The sequence below is a fragment of the Orycteropus afer genome, unplaced genomic scaffold (assembly GCF_000298275.1).
Source record: "Orycteropus afer afer isolate SDZICR_OR568_19922 unplaced genomic scaffold, OryAfe1.0 scaffold00133, whole genome shotgun sequence".
Taxonomy (NCBI): domain Eukaryota; kingdom Metazoa; phylum Chordata; class Mammalia; order Tubulidentata; family Orycteropodidae; genus Orycteropus; species Orycteropus afer.
The window spans coordinates 394,707-412,878 of NW_006921720.1; the positions used below are offsets into that span (position 1 = coordinate 394,707).

General features: G+C 38.0%; 1 protein-coding gene across 1 annotated transcript in view; it reads left to right on the forward strand.

Annotated features, from left to right (window-relative positions):
• Positions 1 to 6,939: 6,939 nt before the first annotated feature.
• Positions 6,940 to 18,172, forward strand: part of ADGRB3 (adhesion G protein-coupled receptor B3) — a 1,013,812-nt gene continuing 1,002,579 nt past the window's right edge. Inside the window, exon 1 of the mRNA XM_007945182.1 lies at positions 6,940 to 7,696. Coding sequence (XP_007943373.1) covers positions 6,940 to 7,696 — 757 coding nt within the window. The remainder of the gene's footprint in view (positions 7,697 to 18,172) is intronic.

Sequence of the window (18,172 nt, forward strand, 5' to 3'; positions counted from 1 at the left end):
TTTGACTGCTAACCAGAAGGCTGGTGGTTCATACCCACCAGCCACTCCTCAGAAGGAAGACTAGGCAATCTACTTCTGCAGAGATACCACCTAGGAAACCCAAAGGGGGGGTTCGCTATGAGTCAGAACCAACTCGAGGGCAGTGAGTTTTTTATTTTTTTTTACTTCAGGGTTTAAAGCATTTGGCTGCTAACCAAAAGGTCAGTGGTTCAAACTCACCAGCCACTCTGCAGAAGACAAATGTGGCCGTCTGCTTCTGTAAAGATTATAACTTTGAAAACCCTGCGGGGCAGTTCTACTTTGTCCTATAGGGTCACTATGAGTCTGAACTGACTGGAGAGCAGTGGGTTCGGTTTGGGTTTATAAATCTTTATTTTGATATATTAAAACTGATTTCTCAATAATCCTTTTGAAAATCATCAGGAAAACTCAAATGACAATAAATGTATACAACTAATTGCCAGTTTTAGAGGTGAAAATACTATATTTACTCAAATAGAAACATAAAGCAAAGTAGTGAAACCATCCTCATTGTATTTTGAGGGGCTTTTGTTTATTTTACTTATTATTAAAAAATGTAAGAAGATGCTGGTGAATTGATCAAATCTCTGAAACAAACAGGGTAGAACTGTCTCATAGGGTTCCAAGAATATAATCTTTATGAAAACAGACTGCCTTATTTTTCTTCTGCTGAGCAGCTGGTGGGTTCAAATCACCAACTTTGTCGTTAGCAGGCAAGTACTTAACCACTGAGTGCTTTCTCTATATATGTAATAACTGAAATGCCTATGTGCATATACATAGGTAAATAAGGTAATAAGTACGTGTTTACTTAAGCACACATATGTATATACAATTTATATATGTAAATATGTGTATACATACTTAGACCCAGACACAGACACACACACACAGCCTTGTGAAAAAGGCCAAGGATGACTAGAAATTATAATTTGAAATGCCCTTAAAAGTATATTAAAGCATAAAAACAGCCACTGTGAATGAGGTGATAAGAGCCAGAGAGCCTGGACTGTGTAAACTGCTGCTCTCTCTTTGTCATTGGGTCAGTTAGGTCAACGTTGCTTTCACCTGAATGTAGTGCAGATGACACAAGGTGGTTCCTCCTTGATTTGCCTTTGGATTGTGCTGTTGTCAGGGTCTAGAGCCCAGATTCTCTCTATATGGTTCTTTTTGTGATTCTTGATTATGACCCCCTGAGGAAGTCAGACCAGCCTAGGGTTACTGGAGACTGTGTGCTGCTTGGCATATTTATCATCCACAAATCATCTGCTATAAATATACCTCAGCAGGAACATCATCAGGCCAGCTCAGTAGCCTGCAATTTATGAAGGTTATGGGAAACAGTGTGAAGGGTGGAGTGCTTTATTAAGGGTGGCTCTCTTCTCTGACCCAGTCCTTCTTCTGCTTGAATATAAATGACTCTGGGAGTGAGTGCTCCTTTCCATTAGGATTAAGGCTTTATAAATTGTCCCTTTTGGCTGTTGTTCATATGTCACGATATCATGAATTTAAGAATTCCTAAGAAATATCAAGTTCACAGTGTTGAAAGACTGTGTTAGAAATCAATAGATGGGGGGGGGGGCGGAAGCATATCTAAACCTACTATTTTTTCCTCTCCTTTTAATGTACAAATCATGTAAAGCAGTCTCTTTTCGACTCATCTGTATTTTATATGCCATTAATGTATTTATTTTTACTTTGGTTAAAATAACAAAATTGATCAAAACGTCATAATTGTCATTGTTATAATGTTATAAATACAACCTCTGTTGAAGTTAAAATAAATGAAACATTTTTGTCTTTTGCATTGCTGAATGCTAATCATTTTTCAAAGAAAATGTTTGCCTAAGAAATAGTGTTTTGGATTATGCCTTGAATATAAACCTTATTTCCTTTTCACATTCCCTCAAATGAATTAAAAAAAAAAATCTTGTAATGAGATAAAAATGACAAAAAACCAAACCACCACACAGGCCACCCTCTCAGTGGGTGATTTGTTCTTGGGAATATGGTGAAAGCCTGCTGAATGGGGAATGATTAACTGTTTCCCTTACAGGGTGTTATTCCAAACACTTGTCCTATAAGAGAAAGCCTTGAAGGGGGTGACTCTATTAATATGTATTAAGGAGTAAAGGGCCAATTTTAATATTTCAAACAACTCCAGTGAATAAAAGATCATCTGCACCTTCTTGTTTTCACCACAATCCTCTTTTTAAAAATGGTGTTCTTGGCTAGCCAATCTCCCCAGGGGAGAGAAACAAGAGGAGAAAAAATGCAGAAAGAGCTGGGAGAGGAAATGATGGAAAATTTGCTTTATTCAACTCCATCTGCCACTCAAGCAACTCACCCTTTGGAAGACTTCCACACTTGATATGAATTACCCGTTCTGGTCTCCTCCCACCACATCACTGCACTATGTGAGCACTTGTTTTGCAAATCTCCAACTGCGTTTGCATATAAAGACACAACTAGGAGGCGAATGGCCTTTTGTAGCATGTATTTTAGGGTGGTTCATCATATAAGGCTAAATGAATAAAAATATAATAAAGGAGAGTGGGGTCGCTATGAGTCGGAATAGATTCGACGGCAGCGGTTTTGGAGTGAAAATTGTTATTTTTTACCTACTAAGTCGAGAATCTGGTACCTTCTCCTTTTCCTGGTTTCTTACTACCCCGTCCCAAAATCTGCTACTCGAGAAACTTGAGAAAAGAATCAGATACATTAAAGTACCGACAACATAACCATGATCCCATTGCCATGCAGAAAGCAAAGCAAGATGCCCAACCTCGGTCGTCGCACCGCAGTCCTGACAAAGCCTTTATCTAGCCCGAACAAATAAGATGTTAATTGCAGCCTCGCTGAGAAAAACTACTATTGTTCCAGCAGTAGACGCATAGCACTTCGGCCGCTGAGATACGCCCCTCCGCAGCGGACTTGATCAATTCGTCTGAATCCCGTTGCTGAAATGACAGCTTTCCGGCTGCGACAGGTCGGTGCTGAAAGACTCACAGAAAGACGATCAAGTCCTGCATTTACTTCCACCCCTCAGAGTCGTCTTCCCGTCCACCTCGCCCCCCTGCCTCGCCTCCCAGTGAGTTTGTTTTACAGTTAGTCTCCGCCAGCCCCAGCGGTGGGAACTGAGGATGCAAAAACCTCCCAGACGTAGAAAATGCCGCTTTCGGGACGTGCTTCGTTTTGAGTAGCGGTGACGTGCTGGCGCACCGCGGCCCTGGCTGGAGCTCCGCGGAACCCCCTCCCGCTCGCTCCTCTCCCGCCGCCCTCGCTCCTCTCCCGCCCGTCTTTCTCCTCGCCTTCTTTCACACGCGCTCGCCCGCGCCCTCGGGAAGCAGGACTCCGGGAAAGGCGCAGCGGCCGCGACGCGCGCGTCAAGCCTCCGGCCAGTCGCCGGGCGCACAGGTGGTAGCGCGGAGCGCGCTGCGCACGGGAACGCGAGCACCCACGAGCACGCGGTGGGGGCCAGCGGGCGGGCGCGCGCAGGCGGGCGCATCCCCTCCCTCGCGCGCGCCACTGGGAGAGCGAGCGCCGTGCGCGGGCGCGCACTCCGGAGACAGAGCTTTACTATCTCCCTCTCTCGCGCGCCTCCCTCCTCGCTGGGCATTCAAACAGCTTGCCGACATCACCAGCCAAGGATTTTTTTTTTAACCCCCTTCTCCTTAGCTGCCGTTCGTCTCTAGGTACCTGTAGGGGGGAGGCAGAGGAGGGAGGAAAGCGGAAAAAGGAAAAGGCATAAGCTTTAGCCTTCTGATACGACCACGAATACTCCCGTACTAAACCCACAGCCCCAACAAATCTGTCTTAGCAGCCGCCGCCGCCGGTCACTTCTCGTCTCAGCGCTTTCTTTGCTTCTTGGCTAATCGGTTTGTTGGGGGTAGATTTCGTGAAACGAATCCTCGCTCTTAAAGCACTTCCATTTTTTTTTTGTTGTTGTTGTTGTTGTTGTTTTGTTTTGTTTTTGTTTGTTTGTTTCCTTAGAGTCTCTCTTCGGGGGGGGGGTACTCTCCTCTGTTTGGAGGTTGGATTCGGTTGGACACGGTGCCAGGCTCCGGGCTCCTGGGGGCTTTTTTCTCTCACCCCCTCTTTTGATCCCCCTCCTCGCATTTTTCTTTTTGTTTGTGTGCATTCTTTAAAAACAAACCCAGATTTTTGAAGCTGAGCCGAGGAAAATGGGCAACGGTGACTGGGACCGAAGGGGAGTCTCTCCGTCACTGTTGCTGGGACGCGTGCCTGTGCTAGTGTCTTAGAGCAAGAGCCTCCCGGAGCTTTCGGAGTGGAAGGTAAGGAAAGGGGTCCAGGGGTCACCTTCCCTCTGCTGGGGGTCTTCACCAGCGAGTTTGGGGTTTGCCGTTTGGGGAGGAAGGACGAGAAAAGGAAAGGATGTTGCTGGAGGATGGAGGGGCTGCGAGCAAATCCGTCTGTCTGCATTTACTTAAACGCCGCAGTTGAAAAGTTAGAGAAGTCTGGTTTTCAAGGGCTGTGCTGGGTCTGACGGAACAGGCAGAGACCAAGAAAATCTGGCTGTTGTGTGTGATTGAGGAAATTTTATGGGGGGAAATTTTAGGTTAATAAGAAGTTAAAATAAGGGGAGGCAGTGGGTCTTCTGTTGGGGAAAAAATTTAGTGGAGTGATGGCGCCGTCTATGTTCGACTAAACTAAAGTGTCACCCAGAAAATCAGTTTTGAGAATAGCTCAACTAAACGCCCGATTGCTTCTCAGCAGGAGGCAAATAAATAAATAAATTCAACCTCCTTGAGACCTAGGTGGCCAGATCTAGAGCGACCCCACCCCCATTCTTTTTTTCTTGAAGAGGGAATTACAGTTGTTTGACTTGACCCTGCAGTCTTGAAGAGGGTAAGGGTTTCAGTCTTATTTATTTAGAAGAAAAACAGCAAGGCCGATTAAAGATAAAGAGCATTTTTGAAGAGGCTCTCTTAAGCAGGCGTGAAAGTGAAATCAGAGCGATTTCCTCACTCTTTCTAATCCTTGATGAACACAGCACTGCAGACATGCACTGTCAAATAAATGGAAGCAAAAGTACCGGATTTCATTAGGAAGAGAAATATAATCTCTTTTTGAGTTAGTGATTATAAAATGAAGCCCCCTTTCATGGATAGAATCCCTAATTTAGACACTTATTGTCACATTGGCTTTCAACGCCTACACTCTATCCTGAACACTGCGCAGACCTGCATTGCCTGCAAAGTGCTACAGAAAAAAAAAGAGGAAATTATTTCCAGAATTTCCTACAACTTTCCTTATTTTTTAACCTTTAAATGCTCATTGACTTTGTTTTCTCAAGAAGAAAATGCATTATTCATTGAGCTATATGTTTGAGATAAGAGAACACTGTTTTGATAGTCCCAGCAGTTCTGATGTTATTTTAAACTGCTGTTATATAGAGATTTAGAGTTGGGGCTGTTTTTGCTTGTAACAAGGCTAGAATTTGAATTATCATCTCAAAAATGCAGTCTGTCTTCGGGGATTTTGGACACTGGATTCTGTGTGCATGCGTTGGTGTGTGTTATGCAATGGTAAGGAAGAGGATTTTATCCTCTGGTTCAGAGAGGCCACAGGCAAAGAGATGAAAACTCTTAACTATATGTCTGTATGTCTGTCTCTGTTTACAGAACAGTGGAAGAGACTGCAGCCTAAAGACTTTAAAAATTAACTTGGCATCACTTTCCTCAGCTCAAAGGCTAAACAAAAAAGCAGTGTCATTTATTCTAAGAAATAACTTCTTAAAGGTTAAAGCAGAAAAAAAAAATTCAAGTTATTTTTGGATAACAACTTACAGAGGTAAATATAACCAAGGATTACTTTATTATGCAAAGCCAGGGTTAAAAAAAAAGGAAAGAAAAAAGAGGCGCTTTGGAACTGTTGTTTGGAAAGGGAGCAGTTTAATAAATGAAATCTGCTAGGAAAGAAAATGCTAATCTCTGTTATCTACCGTGTGTAAATCTTAAATATAACTCTAGATAAAATAGCACTAATTAAAAAAAAAAAAATTAAAAAATGAAGCCAGCTCAATTACTGCGGTTCTGGGATTTTTCCCTGACATTGCCTTTGGATACAGATAGTAATACAGTGATCCACTTTATGCATCCCAAGAGAGCATGTCACATTGAAATGACTAGCTTAAATCCTGGTTCTCAATGGTGATGTTGAACAGCGAGTCTTTGCTATGTACCTACCCATCTAAAATCGTTTCCCAGGTGATAGCTTTTAAATCCTGTTAATACACAGGGATACTCATGTTTTTGCACAGGAATTTTCCCATTGATATACTTGGTGGCCTCTGCAAAGGCAAGTAGAGGCATTTGGGAAATGATGTTCCATCTACAACAAATTATAATCTATGCTTTTAAAATTGTGGCTGTAATTTATCATAATTGCTTTTCACATTTTAGATAAAAGAAATAATGTGATGACAGCTGTTCCCAGATTATCAGATTAGATTTTGGATGATGGTGTTTACTGCAGACAGAAGACCGAGGAAGAGAAAGGCTGTATAGGTCTATTAAAAATATTTCAATAATGAACTTGTAGGTTATGATATAAAGTATCCTATATTTTACCTTCTTCATTTACACCATAATGCACTTGGAGGAAATCCTGCTAGATAAATTAGGGCATTCCTATTAATATTCTATTAAATGTTATTTTTAAGTTGAATGTGGAGACTTTGACCATAGTGTATGACCACGTGGGGGCGCTGTTCACACAGCAACGGATAATTTTCCGGCCTTATAAAATAAAAATCACCTGCCCTTCTTTTAAAAAGGGTTTTTACTGAAATCTTGACAACAGCTGGCTGTAATATTGGAAGGAGTTTCTTTTTTTCAATGCATGTACACTTGCATTTTACTTTCATTGCCATTTTTACAGGCCAAATGACATAGGATGAAGGCTGTTCGTAACCTGCTGATTTATATATTTTCCACCTATCTCCTGGTTATGTTTGGATTTAATGCTGCCCAAGACTTCTGGTGTTCAACTTTGGTGAAGGGAGTCATTTATGGATCGTATTCTGTAAGTGAAATGTTTCCCAAAAACTTTACAAACTGCACTTGGACGCTGGAAAATCCAGATCCAACCAAATATAGTATTTACCTGAAATTTTCCAAAAAGGACCTTAGCTGCTCCAACTTTTCCCTCCTGGCTTATCAGTTTGATCATTTTTCTCATGAAAAAATAAAGGATCTCTTAAGAAAGAATCAGTCTATAATGCAACTCTGCAATTCCAAGAATGCTTTCGTTTTTCTACAATATGATAAAAATTTTATTCAAATACGTCGGGTATTTCCAACTGATTTCCCAGGATTACAGAAAAAAGGGGAAGAAGATCAGAAATCTTTTTTTGAGTTTTTGGTTTTGAACAAGGTGAGCCCAAGCCAATTTGGTTGCCATGTGTTATGCACTTGGTTGGAGAGCTGCTTAAAGTCGGAAAATGGGAGAACAGAATCTTGTGGGATCATGTATACAAAATGCACCTGCCCTCAGCATTTGGGAGAGTGGGGGATCGATGACCAGTCCCTCGTTTTATTAAATAACGTGGTGTTACCCTTGAATGAGCAGACCGAGGGCTGCCTGACCCAGGAGCTGCAAACCACCCAGGTCTGCAATCTTACCAGGGAGGCCAAGCGACCACCCAAAGAAGGTAAGTGCCCAAAGAAGAGGGGGAGATGAATTCAGGGGGAGGGGAGGCTGAGGACCAGGGTGGACTGTTGGGGTGAGGGAGCTGAAACGTGCTATTTCAACACACAGGCCTAATCATTACACCAATAATTTTGCCATCTATGGATTCATTTGATTTGTGATCTTTACTGATAAGAGAAAGGTCCCTTAAGATAGTTTGGAGGTTCAAGATTTTAGAGCTGGAACGATGAGAGCACTGGATAGCCCAGCAACATGCCGGGGAAAGGAAGTAAGGATGGAATATTCAGGAGAAAAGAAATGCCAAGAAATGTGGCTGTCAGTTTGCACTGGAGGTAGGGAGGAGAAGGGTGCCTTTATTGATGCTCCAGCCCCTTGTTGGGACCTACACACACAATATACATACATACACACACCACTGAGAAATGAATTTGTAGACTTCACTCGTGTCCAACACTTGAGCATTTTCACTTCTTATCCCCTTTGCCCCCTGCCCCTTTGTCCCTCTCACAACTCACCCCCACTCCCACCTTAGGACAGGTTGTACTTCCGTGCAGACTAAGAGGTGCCACAAACTCAATAGGAAAGCCTTTTTGGTTCCAGATGACCTCCTGACACTAATATGCAAGGTCCCTACCCCCACCCTGTCCCAGGGATTTTGTTTGAGATGCTTTGTACTATAAACTCCACAGCTCTGCCTTCCTCGGTCAACAAAACTCCACGTGGAACCCAGCTTGAAGCTCAAACTCTTGGGGTCTGTAATGGCTGTAGGAGGGGGAGGCCCAGGAATTAAAATAGACAGTTTGATTTGACTCTCTCCCTTTGTGGGATCAAGTTAATGAGACTATTGTGCTTGAAAACTGATCCTTTATGACTTGATTTGCCTCTTGCAAGTGATTTTTGCTCTCCTCTTCTTGGTCCTCTGTTGATACGTGCCAAGAGAAAAGATGCGTGTCAGAGACGAGCTAGATCGGGAAAAAAAATAAAAAACAGTGCAACGGAAATGCGGAGGAAAGAGTGAAAGTACAGGAGTGATTTATAGCTTTCATCCAATCCCCATTGGGGGAGCTACTAGAGGATTTAAGGTTGTGGATTAGGTTTAATAATGAAAGAAACCATGACATATTTTGAGAAAATGACTTTCCTGTTTGGAAGGTTAATGGATGTGTTTCATTCCTGTGAGGACAGGGCTGATACATACTCGTCCTTGCTCCCAAACGCTGCAACCAGGGAATGTGTTGATTTTTATGCAGGAAATGTTTTCTGATCGCCACAAAGATCCCTGTCTGTGGAAAGGGACAGCCAAGCTCCAGTCCCTCTTTCCTTCCCCCTCCCCCAACAGAAGTTGTCTTTGTGGCCAATATAAAATTGACACGTTGTTGGAGAATTTTCTTTAAGGGTAGCCAAGGCTTTGTAAGGAGAAGGAAGGGGGGAGAGAAGGAATTAACTAGCTTAATGCTATTTCTCTACTGGATGCAATTTGGGGGATGGGAATTACCGAGGGGCACTGGTACAAGTGGAAAAGATATGTTAGAAAGTAAGTGCAGACTAATGGCAATGTGAGAGGGGTGAAAAACCCTTAAGATTTCTACAGGTCAGTCCTTCACTAACAGCTGTGCCTGAAGAAAACAAAGTGCTTTTAAATTACAGGAGTTCTTTTTTCTAGTAAAAATCCCAGAGAAGCACTTGCAACTGCAGGGATGGTATTTAACACCATTTAAAACTAATTAGTGTCCCCTAGAATAAAAGCTACAGTACATGCAGAAAATGTGATGTTACAAACTGACTAATAAGACAATTAACACCAGAAACTAGTTTTTTTGTTGTTTTAATGATATCTAGAAAATGTATTTCTTCAGTGGTTAAAATTCTGTCATCAAATTGGTTATTGATGATTCTGGGAAGTGCGTCCATTTTCACAATCGGTGAAAGGTACCAAATGCCAAAAAGAAAGTTGCTGTGTACACAGTGAACATGATTTTCAAAGATGTTTCTGGTCATGGTCATGAGACATGGTTTAAGATAGTTACCATAATGGGATTTGTGGAAACTGTAAAAGATTGTAATTTTTTGTAAATGAATAAAAATAAATGATTTTAAATATTAGATGTATACAACAAGTAAGAGAATTTACATGTTTTTGTGGCTGACTAGCTGACAAAATGTGATTGGAATTCTTCCATAGACAAAGAAATGACTGTATTAAAATTAATACCATGCTAATAAAGCCAAACTAAGAAAAGTTAATACAATATCAGAACAGATCTGGGCTCTATCAGTAAAATTTCACAGCTTATGTTCTTTATTCTGAACATATGCTCTTTGTTTAGGTATTTGAGTCAGAAAGGTAAAGATAAATAATTCCTGGTTACATAATGTATCTGAAATATTTTGAAAGTAATTATCATAAAATATATATAGCACTATTTACCTCCTTCAAAGAAGACCTTTTTGGCTATGCTGCATTGTAGGAAAAAAATTTGAAGATCTACAGATCCTTAATTTAGTCAAGTTCATTCCAAGTGTATTTAATTGTAAATACTGTATTTAATAGAAATGGTTATAATATCTTATGAAAGAATTACTTAATGCCATTTCAAATAAACTATCACATAATGATATGCAGAGGGCTTAGGTTTAATACTTGTAATAGTTGTGTTATTCATGTCTAATTTTATTCCAAAGTGTCTTCATTTTTAATGGTAGCATGTAATCCTAGGTTTTAAAATGAGATTTTAAAAATTCTACTTATATTTTATATTACCTGATAAATTCTATTTCCCATGGAAAAGTAGTCAAAGTATCCTGTAATTGATCAGGGGAATAAATCCACAATTATTCTTCATAGTTATTGGCTCCCATTTTATTCACTGTAGTGAGTACTCAAAGCCTCAACTAGAAACGTTTTTCACATGGATTACATCATAGAAGTGACACAGACTTGACAAAATAGAAATCATACCCTTAGTAGATGCAATTCCGGATTGTTTTGTGTGAAACTGATGTTGATGGCAAAGGTATACCAAATGCTGAACCTTGTGAATGTGCCCATTGAGATTACAAAATGATATTTAGTTCATAATAATAATAGGCTCTCAGGAATGGAGTACTTATTTTAAGAGAGGATTTCTACTAGGAATTAATTTAATAATACATTCATGCATTGAAGAATTTCATAGCCAGAAAACAGCAAGAAGAAAACTATGACTGCTTGTAATGATAGCACCACCAGTTACAAATATGATCTTGAATGTGTAATCAAAGTAAATTATTGGACTGATGCTTTGGTGAAGAGCTAAAACTTTATTACATTTAAATATCTTTTTATTGAAGATCATATTTTGGAGTGGCATGTGATTATACAACTTTAGTTGTCCTTTCCCCTAATATTTCATAATGTAAGACTGTGAAAGCAAGTAAATCAATACATTGATAAAGCCTTTTTTTAAAAAAATAATGATGTCTTATTCTAAGCAGTAATTTAAGAAAAACCAAGCCAAAAAGCAAACTATATGTGTGGACATAGATCATTTTTAAGGGAACTCAAAATATATCCCTCTTTACCTTGTTTTTAGATACAACAAACCTGGGGAGAGACTAGCATTTATTCATGAGGTCATTTTCAGTTTTCCTGGGGTCTTTGTTGCATTTAATAGGACTCTTTTACCAAAGATGATTCTGGACTATATATGTAAGATATAAAATGTGATTAAGATTATATTTCTTACCTTTCATTTATAATAAATAATGAAAACAGTTCCTACAGAAAAATTCCACATCAAGCTATCTAAATCACTTAAAAAGCCTTAATAGAACCTTTGTTTCTTACTAAAATCAATGACCCTACTTATGTGACGGGAAATTGAGGCCCCTGTATAGAATCCAGGAAATCTGAATACACACACTCACTTGTTTTACTATTTCTATCTCTGCTAATTCTTGACTTCTGCCAACCAAGGGAAGTCCACCATGTGCCTGTGTGAACTTTAGCCATGTTTGCATACATCTACACATTTTCAGGCAATGTATTTGCATACTAGAGCAATTTGTGTCTCTATCAGTTTAACTGTCCCCATTTCTTTCTACCTAGTCTCTTCTTGCCCGCACATTACTTTTTATCTATCTTTCATCCTCCTTTTTACACTCAACTCTAACTTCCTTTGTAAATGACTCTGATGGTCTTTTATCAGAATGTGGGAAGGAATTCTGGGTCTGTTCTTGGAAGAGACAGACCCTGACAGATTGCTTCACCCCTTTTCTGGGTACCATAGCTCTTTGAACACTTCGTACTTCTGTTCCAGCATTTAGTATATTGGATTATTTTTTAAAATTTATATTTGTATATCCTTCCACTAGCCTTTGAACTCTTGAAGAGTTCAAAGTGACATAACAGTCTAAACAGGGCTTCAGTAAACATTGGTTGAAATGAAGCTTAAATGACCAAAACAAATTTTTGAAAATATGAGTAGGAAAAATAGGAATAAATTGATTACAGTCAATAGAATAAAAATGCATCACTTTGGGAAAGCAGCCATATTTTCCTTTCTCACTCTTTTTTTTTTTTTAAGGGTAAAATGGTTACCATTTCTATAATTTTCAATTTCATGAGTGCATTATTTATGCCAGTTCCTGATTTTCAAGGTATTAATTAATACAATATTTCAAAGAGAAAGAAGAATGGATTCATTAAGAAATATTCTTAATTACATATATATTTATTTCAAAAAATAGTAAATCCAGTTGACTGTACATGGCTCTCTAGAATACTTGCCAATCTTCATTTCTCTACATATCTTGTTTCCCTTTTCCAGTCCTATCATTACTTCTCCAGTGATGACATTTTCCAAATCCTCTCTTCCACAGTTAAAAGATATATATATATGTGATCTGTTTCCAAGAAAGAGGAAAACATGTGATATTTCCATGTTAAGTCCAGTGTTTCTGTTATACACCCTTGGCTATGATCCACAAATACAGTAATGATAGAACATAACAAAAATTTTAGGTTTGGTCAAGTAAAACACTGTAATTTTTAATTTTATCATTTGGTATGTTTAAAGCAATTTAGAAAGTAGCTTGTATATGAAGTCAGGTGGCGTAGTGCCTAAGACATTTGACTGCTAACCAGAAGGCTGGTGGTGCAAACCCACCAGCCACTCCTCGGAAGGAAGACTACTTCCCAAGGAGGGGTCACTATGAGTCGCAATCGACTCGATGGCAGTAAGTAAGTAATGAAACAAAACTCAATTACATGATTACATTTTTTGTAAATAATAAAAATATTAAGAGGAACATAAAAATGTAAGTTAAATGTACGTGTATATGCATAGTGGCATGCATGCACACGTTTGCCCAGATGTGTGTTTCAGCAGGCTTTTAGGATAGCTGCAGATAATTGTGCTGCAAGTTCATTTTCTTCTGAAATTAATATGGGGATTTGATTTTACTTAGAACCAACTTTGAGCATGCCTTTATGTAATTTCCTAATAGAAGCAAGTTTGTGTTACACTAAAAAATATTTCTGAAATAGCTACTTTATAAAACTTAAGTTTTATTTAGGATCAAGCTAGTATATATTAGAAAAGTCATCTAGTCCCTGAATCAGAAATAAACTTTCATTAAAAAATAAGCTTTACTTATTGTATTCACAAGATCATATTCTGAGTTTTCAGATCATGAACCCAGAGATAGTTGCCTGTTAACCCTCCCTCTTCCACATAGTAACTGATACTCTGCATTGCTACATTTCTCCTCTCACATTAGGTTGTTGTTGTTATGTGCCGTGGAGTCAGACCCGACCCATATCAACCCCTCCTTAGTAACCCTTGTGTATCTCAAGGTGGAGAAGAACAGGAAATGACATCATGTATGAAAAACAAAACGAAACCTAGTAAAATAAATAACTTGGAATATGTGGTTTGGTACCAAGTAGATTTGGGTTGCTAGAGTGACTCAGCCACCTTTGTCTAGTAACTCAGCTTGATTCATCAATAAGATTGGAATAATAGCTACCACAATGAAGCACTGTATTAAATGAGATTGTATGTGTGAAACACTTAGCACAGTGCTCAAATTATGTGAGGCCCTCAGTAAATGTCAGTGCCTTTTTCTTTTCTCTCAACAACCCCTCCCAACCTTTTGATGGATAAAAACAACTCCTGCTTAAAACTGATTCTGTATTTCAGATCTTTATTTATTCTTATAAAGATATAAAATGTTTAACATTATTTTTATTGTCTTTTATTATCTATGTACAATAACTCCTCCAGACATGATGACATGGGAAAAAAATTAACATTAAAAATAGTAAATTGAAATCACATAGTGGTTCATAGTTTTTTGTTGTTTTGTTTTGCTCTTTAATAAGTCTTCCATAGATCAGCCCTGGAATCCATTTTTGTTTTCTCTTGAGTCTGGGTTTTTGGTGCAGTTTTTTGGCTAATGGGGGTTGGGGTGGGTGGGAGTAGGATAGCAAAGGAAAGAAATGGCATTAGTAACTGTGGCGCTACACTGGAGTTTGGTGGGTCTGTAAAGTTTTGAGATCCCTTTGCAACCTTACATAATTGTACAAGTGTGTGATGTGTGTGGGGATAAAAGGATAATGTCATTGGTTTAAAAACATTTTTTTTTCCTCTCATGTATTCATGATTATACAAGCATTTATTATTTAGTGATTACGAGCTTAATGAGTACTTGTTCTGGGTAGTGAGGTTTTGTACACACAACCTTTTCGTTAATGAATATAAATCTGAGGAACAGGGGTGGGAATTTGGGTTAAAATGTTAACAAAGAGTTCCATGGCTTTTTTTTTTTTTTTTTTTTTTTGTATATATGAATGAAAATATGAATAAGCAAAATAAAATTCAAATGAAATAATGTTGCTAATAGTGAAGTTATTTGAAGATAATGTATAATAGCACTTCAGTATTGAGAATCTGTAAGTCCATAACTTAAGCATGGAATACTCTCAGAACATTGCAGTGTAGGTACAATAAATCCTCACTGCAGCATTTTTCACTAAATTCAAAACTACAGATAATATTTCTTTGTGAAGCAAGAATTCCTTTAAGTATATTCTTCACAGTTCCAACAGTTATGATTGTACATATTTCTCATTCCTTTTATATGAAATTCTTGTATGTTCCTTAGTATACCTAGTTGTCTTTAGCCTTTACATGTTACTAGTCTACATTAATGTAGAAGATTATGCTTAAATCAATTCAACTTTTGAAATATCTTAATTTATATTTTTGGCTGTAAACCACGGAGACCTGGTACTCTATAATAATGTAGACTGTCATTTAATTTATTTGAATTTGTCTAGAGATTTAGAGCATTTAACAAAAGATTATAAACATTTTGAATATGTGTTATTTTGTATTAGATAGGGAAAAAGTAGCACTTCAATACCTTGGTGTTGATGGAGGCATGACTAATACATCAAAATAGATCAAGCTTGTGGTGTATGAGTCATCTCAGGCCCGGGAAGCTGTCCTTTGGGTATCATTGCTGATAGACTGCAAAGACATTTGAGTTAAACAGTTTCAAATATTTTAATCTTTGCTGTATAATGAAAAATGAAGTTTCTGTTTTGAGATCTATTTTGAAAAGGAATTATTTTTAAATACTAGCTTGTATTAATTCATTTTGGGAAAAAAAAAAATGACAGTTGGAATTTTTTTCACTAATTGTGATCAGTTATAGATCAGTGAGCCCAAAGAGTCTCCCAAAGGCTTACTTAGTCACATATTGAAAACAAAACAAATATCTGTTGTTAATATTCATTTAATGAGCCCTGGTGGTACAATGTGTTAAGCCTTCAGCTGATAACAGAAAGGCCTTTGATTCAAACCCACTAGCAGCTTTGCAATAGAAAAGACCTGGTGATCTGCTCCTGTTAAGATTCAAAAAAAAAAAAAACTCACTGCCTTCCAGTCAGATCCAACTCATGGCAACCCCTCCTTGGGTTTCCGAGGCAGTATCACTATGGAAGTGGATCACCCAACCTTCCTTCCGAAGAGTGGATAGTGGGTTTCTGGTTACCAGTCAAATGCCTGTTAAGATTTCAGCCTTCTGGTTACCAGTCAAATGCCTGTTAAGATTACAGCCTAGGAAATCCTATGGGGCAGTTATACTTTTCATAGAGGATTGCTATAATTCCGAATCAACTGTATGGCATCAAGGAACTGTACTCATTTGGAGGTAATGATATTCTAAAACAGGTTAGTTCTAAAATGGCATCTGTAAGACTTCATAAGATACAACATTCCATTATCTTTTCAGCTAACTTCATGTAATTTTGCTCACATGCAGAGAATGACTTTGTTACATACTGCTAAAGGTTAATAAGTAATGCATTTGTGGTTTGCACAGGAAGTGTAGTAAGTAAAAAATGGGCATGCAACTGTTTGTCTCAAAATTAATTGAGTGAATAAAAGTCTGTCCTAAAATCTGAAATGTCTGCTTATGTGTGTTTTCTCCACTCCCAATCCTCGATCACATCTTCATTATGCTTGAAATATATTATAAAATATGAAAATAAAATGGTTACCATTTGTTTTCTACCATGTTGGATGAAAGAACTAGAGCTTTGAATTCAAACTGGTTTTTCATAGTGCAGTTATGGCCGATGAAGTGAAAGTGGAAAAGACCTGAATTTCTATGGGAATGATAACCAGAATGGTAAATATTACAGATTGTCCCCCTGCTAGAAACTTAATCTCCAAGAAAGCAAGGGCAGTGTGCACATTGCATAGCAACCAAATCTCTTGACTGACAGAGTTTGAAACAGTGGTGCCCAGCTCAAATATGGCACCCAAATTCAGTGTCATATTGAATGTGTGTGACTCTCTATATACTTGGCAATAATCCAGTCTCCTGAATGAGTAGCCTGAAAGGGCTCACTACACCTTTTCCAAGTCTCCCATTACAGGGAGTCTCCACGGCCCCTTACAACATTTGTAGGATGTTTAAAAGATAACAGATTGAATTATCGTAAGTGGTTGTGCTGGATATTTCCTGTTCTCCTCTTCAGAGCCTATTTACCCTCATCCACTTTGTCTATGGTATCCTTTCCCTTTGACTTCTTGTTGACTTAGCAAATGGAAAGCCCTGGAGGGAGATTGGAGACTGGGAGAAGCTATAATTTTTCCCATTCCAGTTATTGTTTCAATACACTCATAGTTCACAAATTTGAGTCTGTTCAGATTTCACTGCATCAGCCATGACTGAATCAGTTTGAACTGGTTCAAAGCACTGGAAAGAACTTCCTTGCTAACCTAATCCTGGATAATGTATTCTCAAATTATTTCTTCTAGATAGCCAAGTTTCTTTGGGGACTGAATGTTATTTGGGAAAACAACATAGATGTGCATGGGAAAGACATTAGAACACTAGTGGAACTAAATCAAATATTTAAAATGCAACTTAGATGCATTTATACATAATAAAAAAAAAAAAATTAAGGAAATTGGGAGTCTACTAGAGAAGGAAGGCTACTTGGGTGAAATTACTTTTTCTCAATAAATATGCTAACACTCAAGTTTAACTTTTCCCAAATGGGAAGGTTAGTGGTTCAAACCTGCCCAGAGGCTCCTTGAAAGAAGACCTGGAAATCTGTTCCAATAAAAAAAAATGCAGCCTGGAAAACCTAGGGGGCAGTTCTACTTTATCACATGGGATTGCAATGAGTCAAAATTGACTAACAACAACAATATGTTAAAGTGATAGACATGTCAGAGAAAAAAATTGCTGTCCTGGGTAATTTATACTGGTTGAGCATTAAGTACACTGTATTAATTTCATATTTCTACTGGTGTACTTCCCTTTTAGGGTGATTTTTTTTTTACTTGATAATCTTTTAAAAATTAATTTCTATACTTATGTATCTAAATAATAATAGTTGTGCCAATAAAACACATTTTAGAGAGAAGCTATCAACTACACATCATTACTAAGAAAATTAAGTAAAATATTTAAATAAAAAAAATTAGAACAGTATAATAAAACCTAACATTCAGGATGTGCTTTCCAGTTTGTAAAGTTCTATGAAATATATTCTTTTGTTTACTTTGGGTGATAAATATATGAGACACATAATAATAGTACCATTTGGCATGTGCCAATTATGAATACCCTTAACATCATGATCATCCTTTCTCTAAAAATTTCAATAAAAATTGTTACAAATGAAAAGCTATAGAATTTCAGAGCTATTGGATTTCTTACTCACTCTCTTTCTAGAGTACTTGAGTTGGAATCACAGATATGCAGATTTATAAGAGACTATGAGTATTCTCTACTCCAAAATTTACCTGATTAATGTAATCCCAATCTGCATACAAATGTTAGGAACATTATTTCAGCTGAACATAGCTCTTCTTGGAATTTATAAGCAAAAACCTTTCTATAATGTAAAATGGGCATGGTCATTTAGGACTGTTTGATAGATCTACTCATTAGGGGGAAAAAAAATTTACCT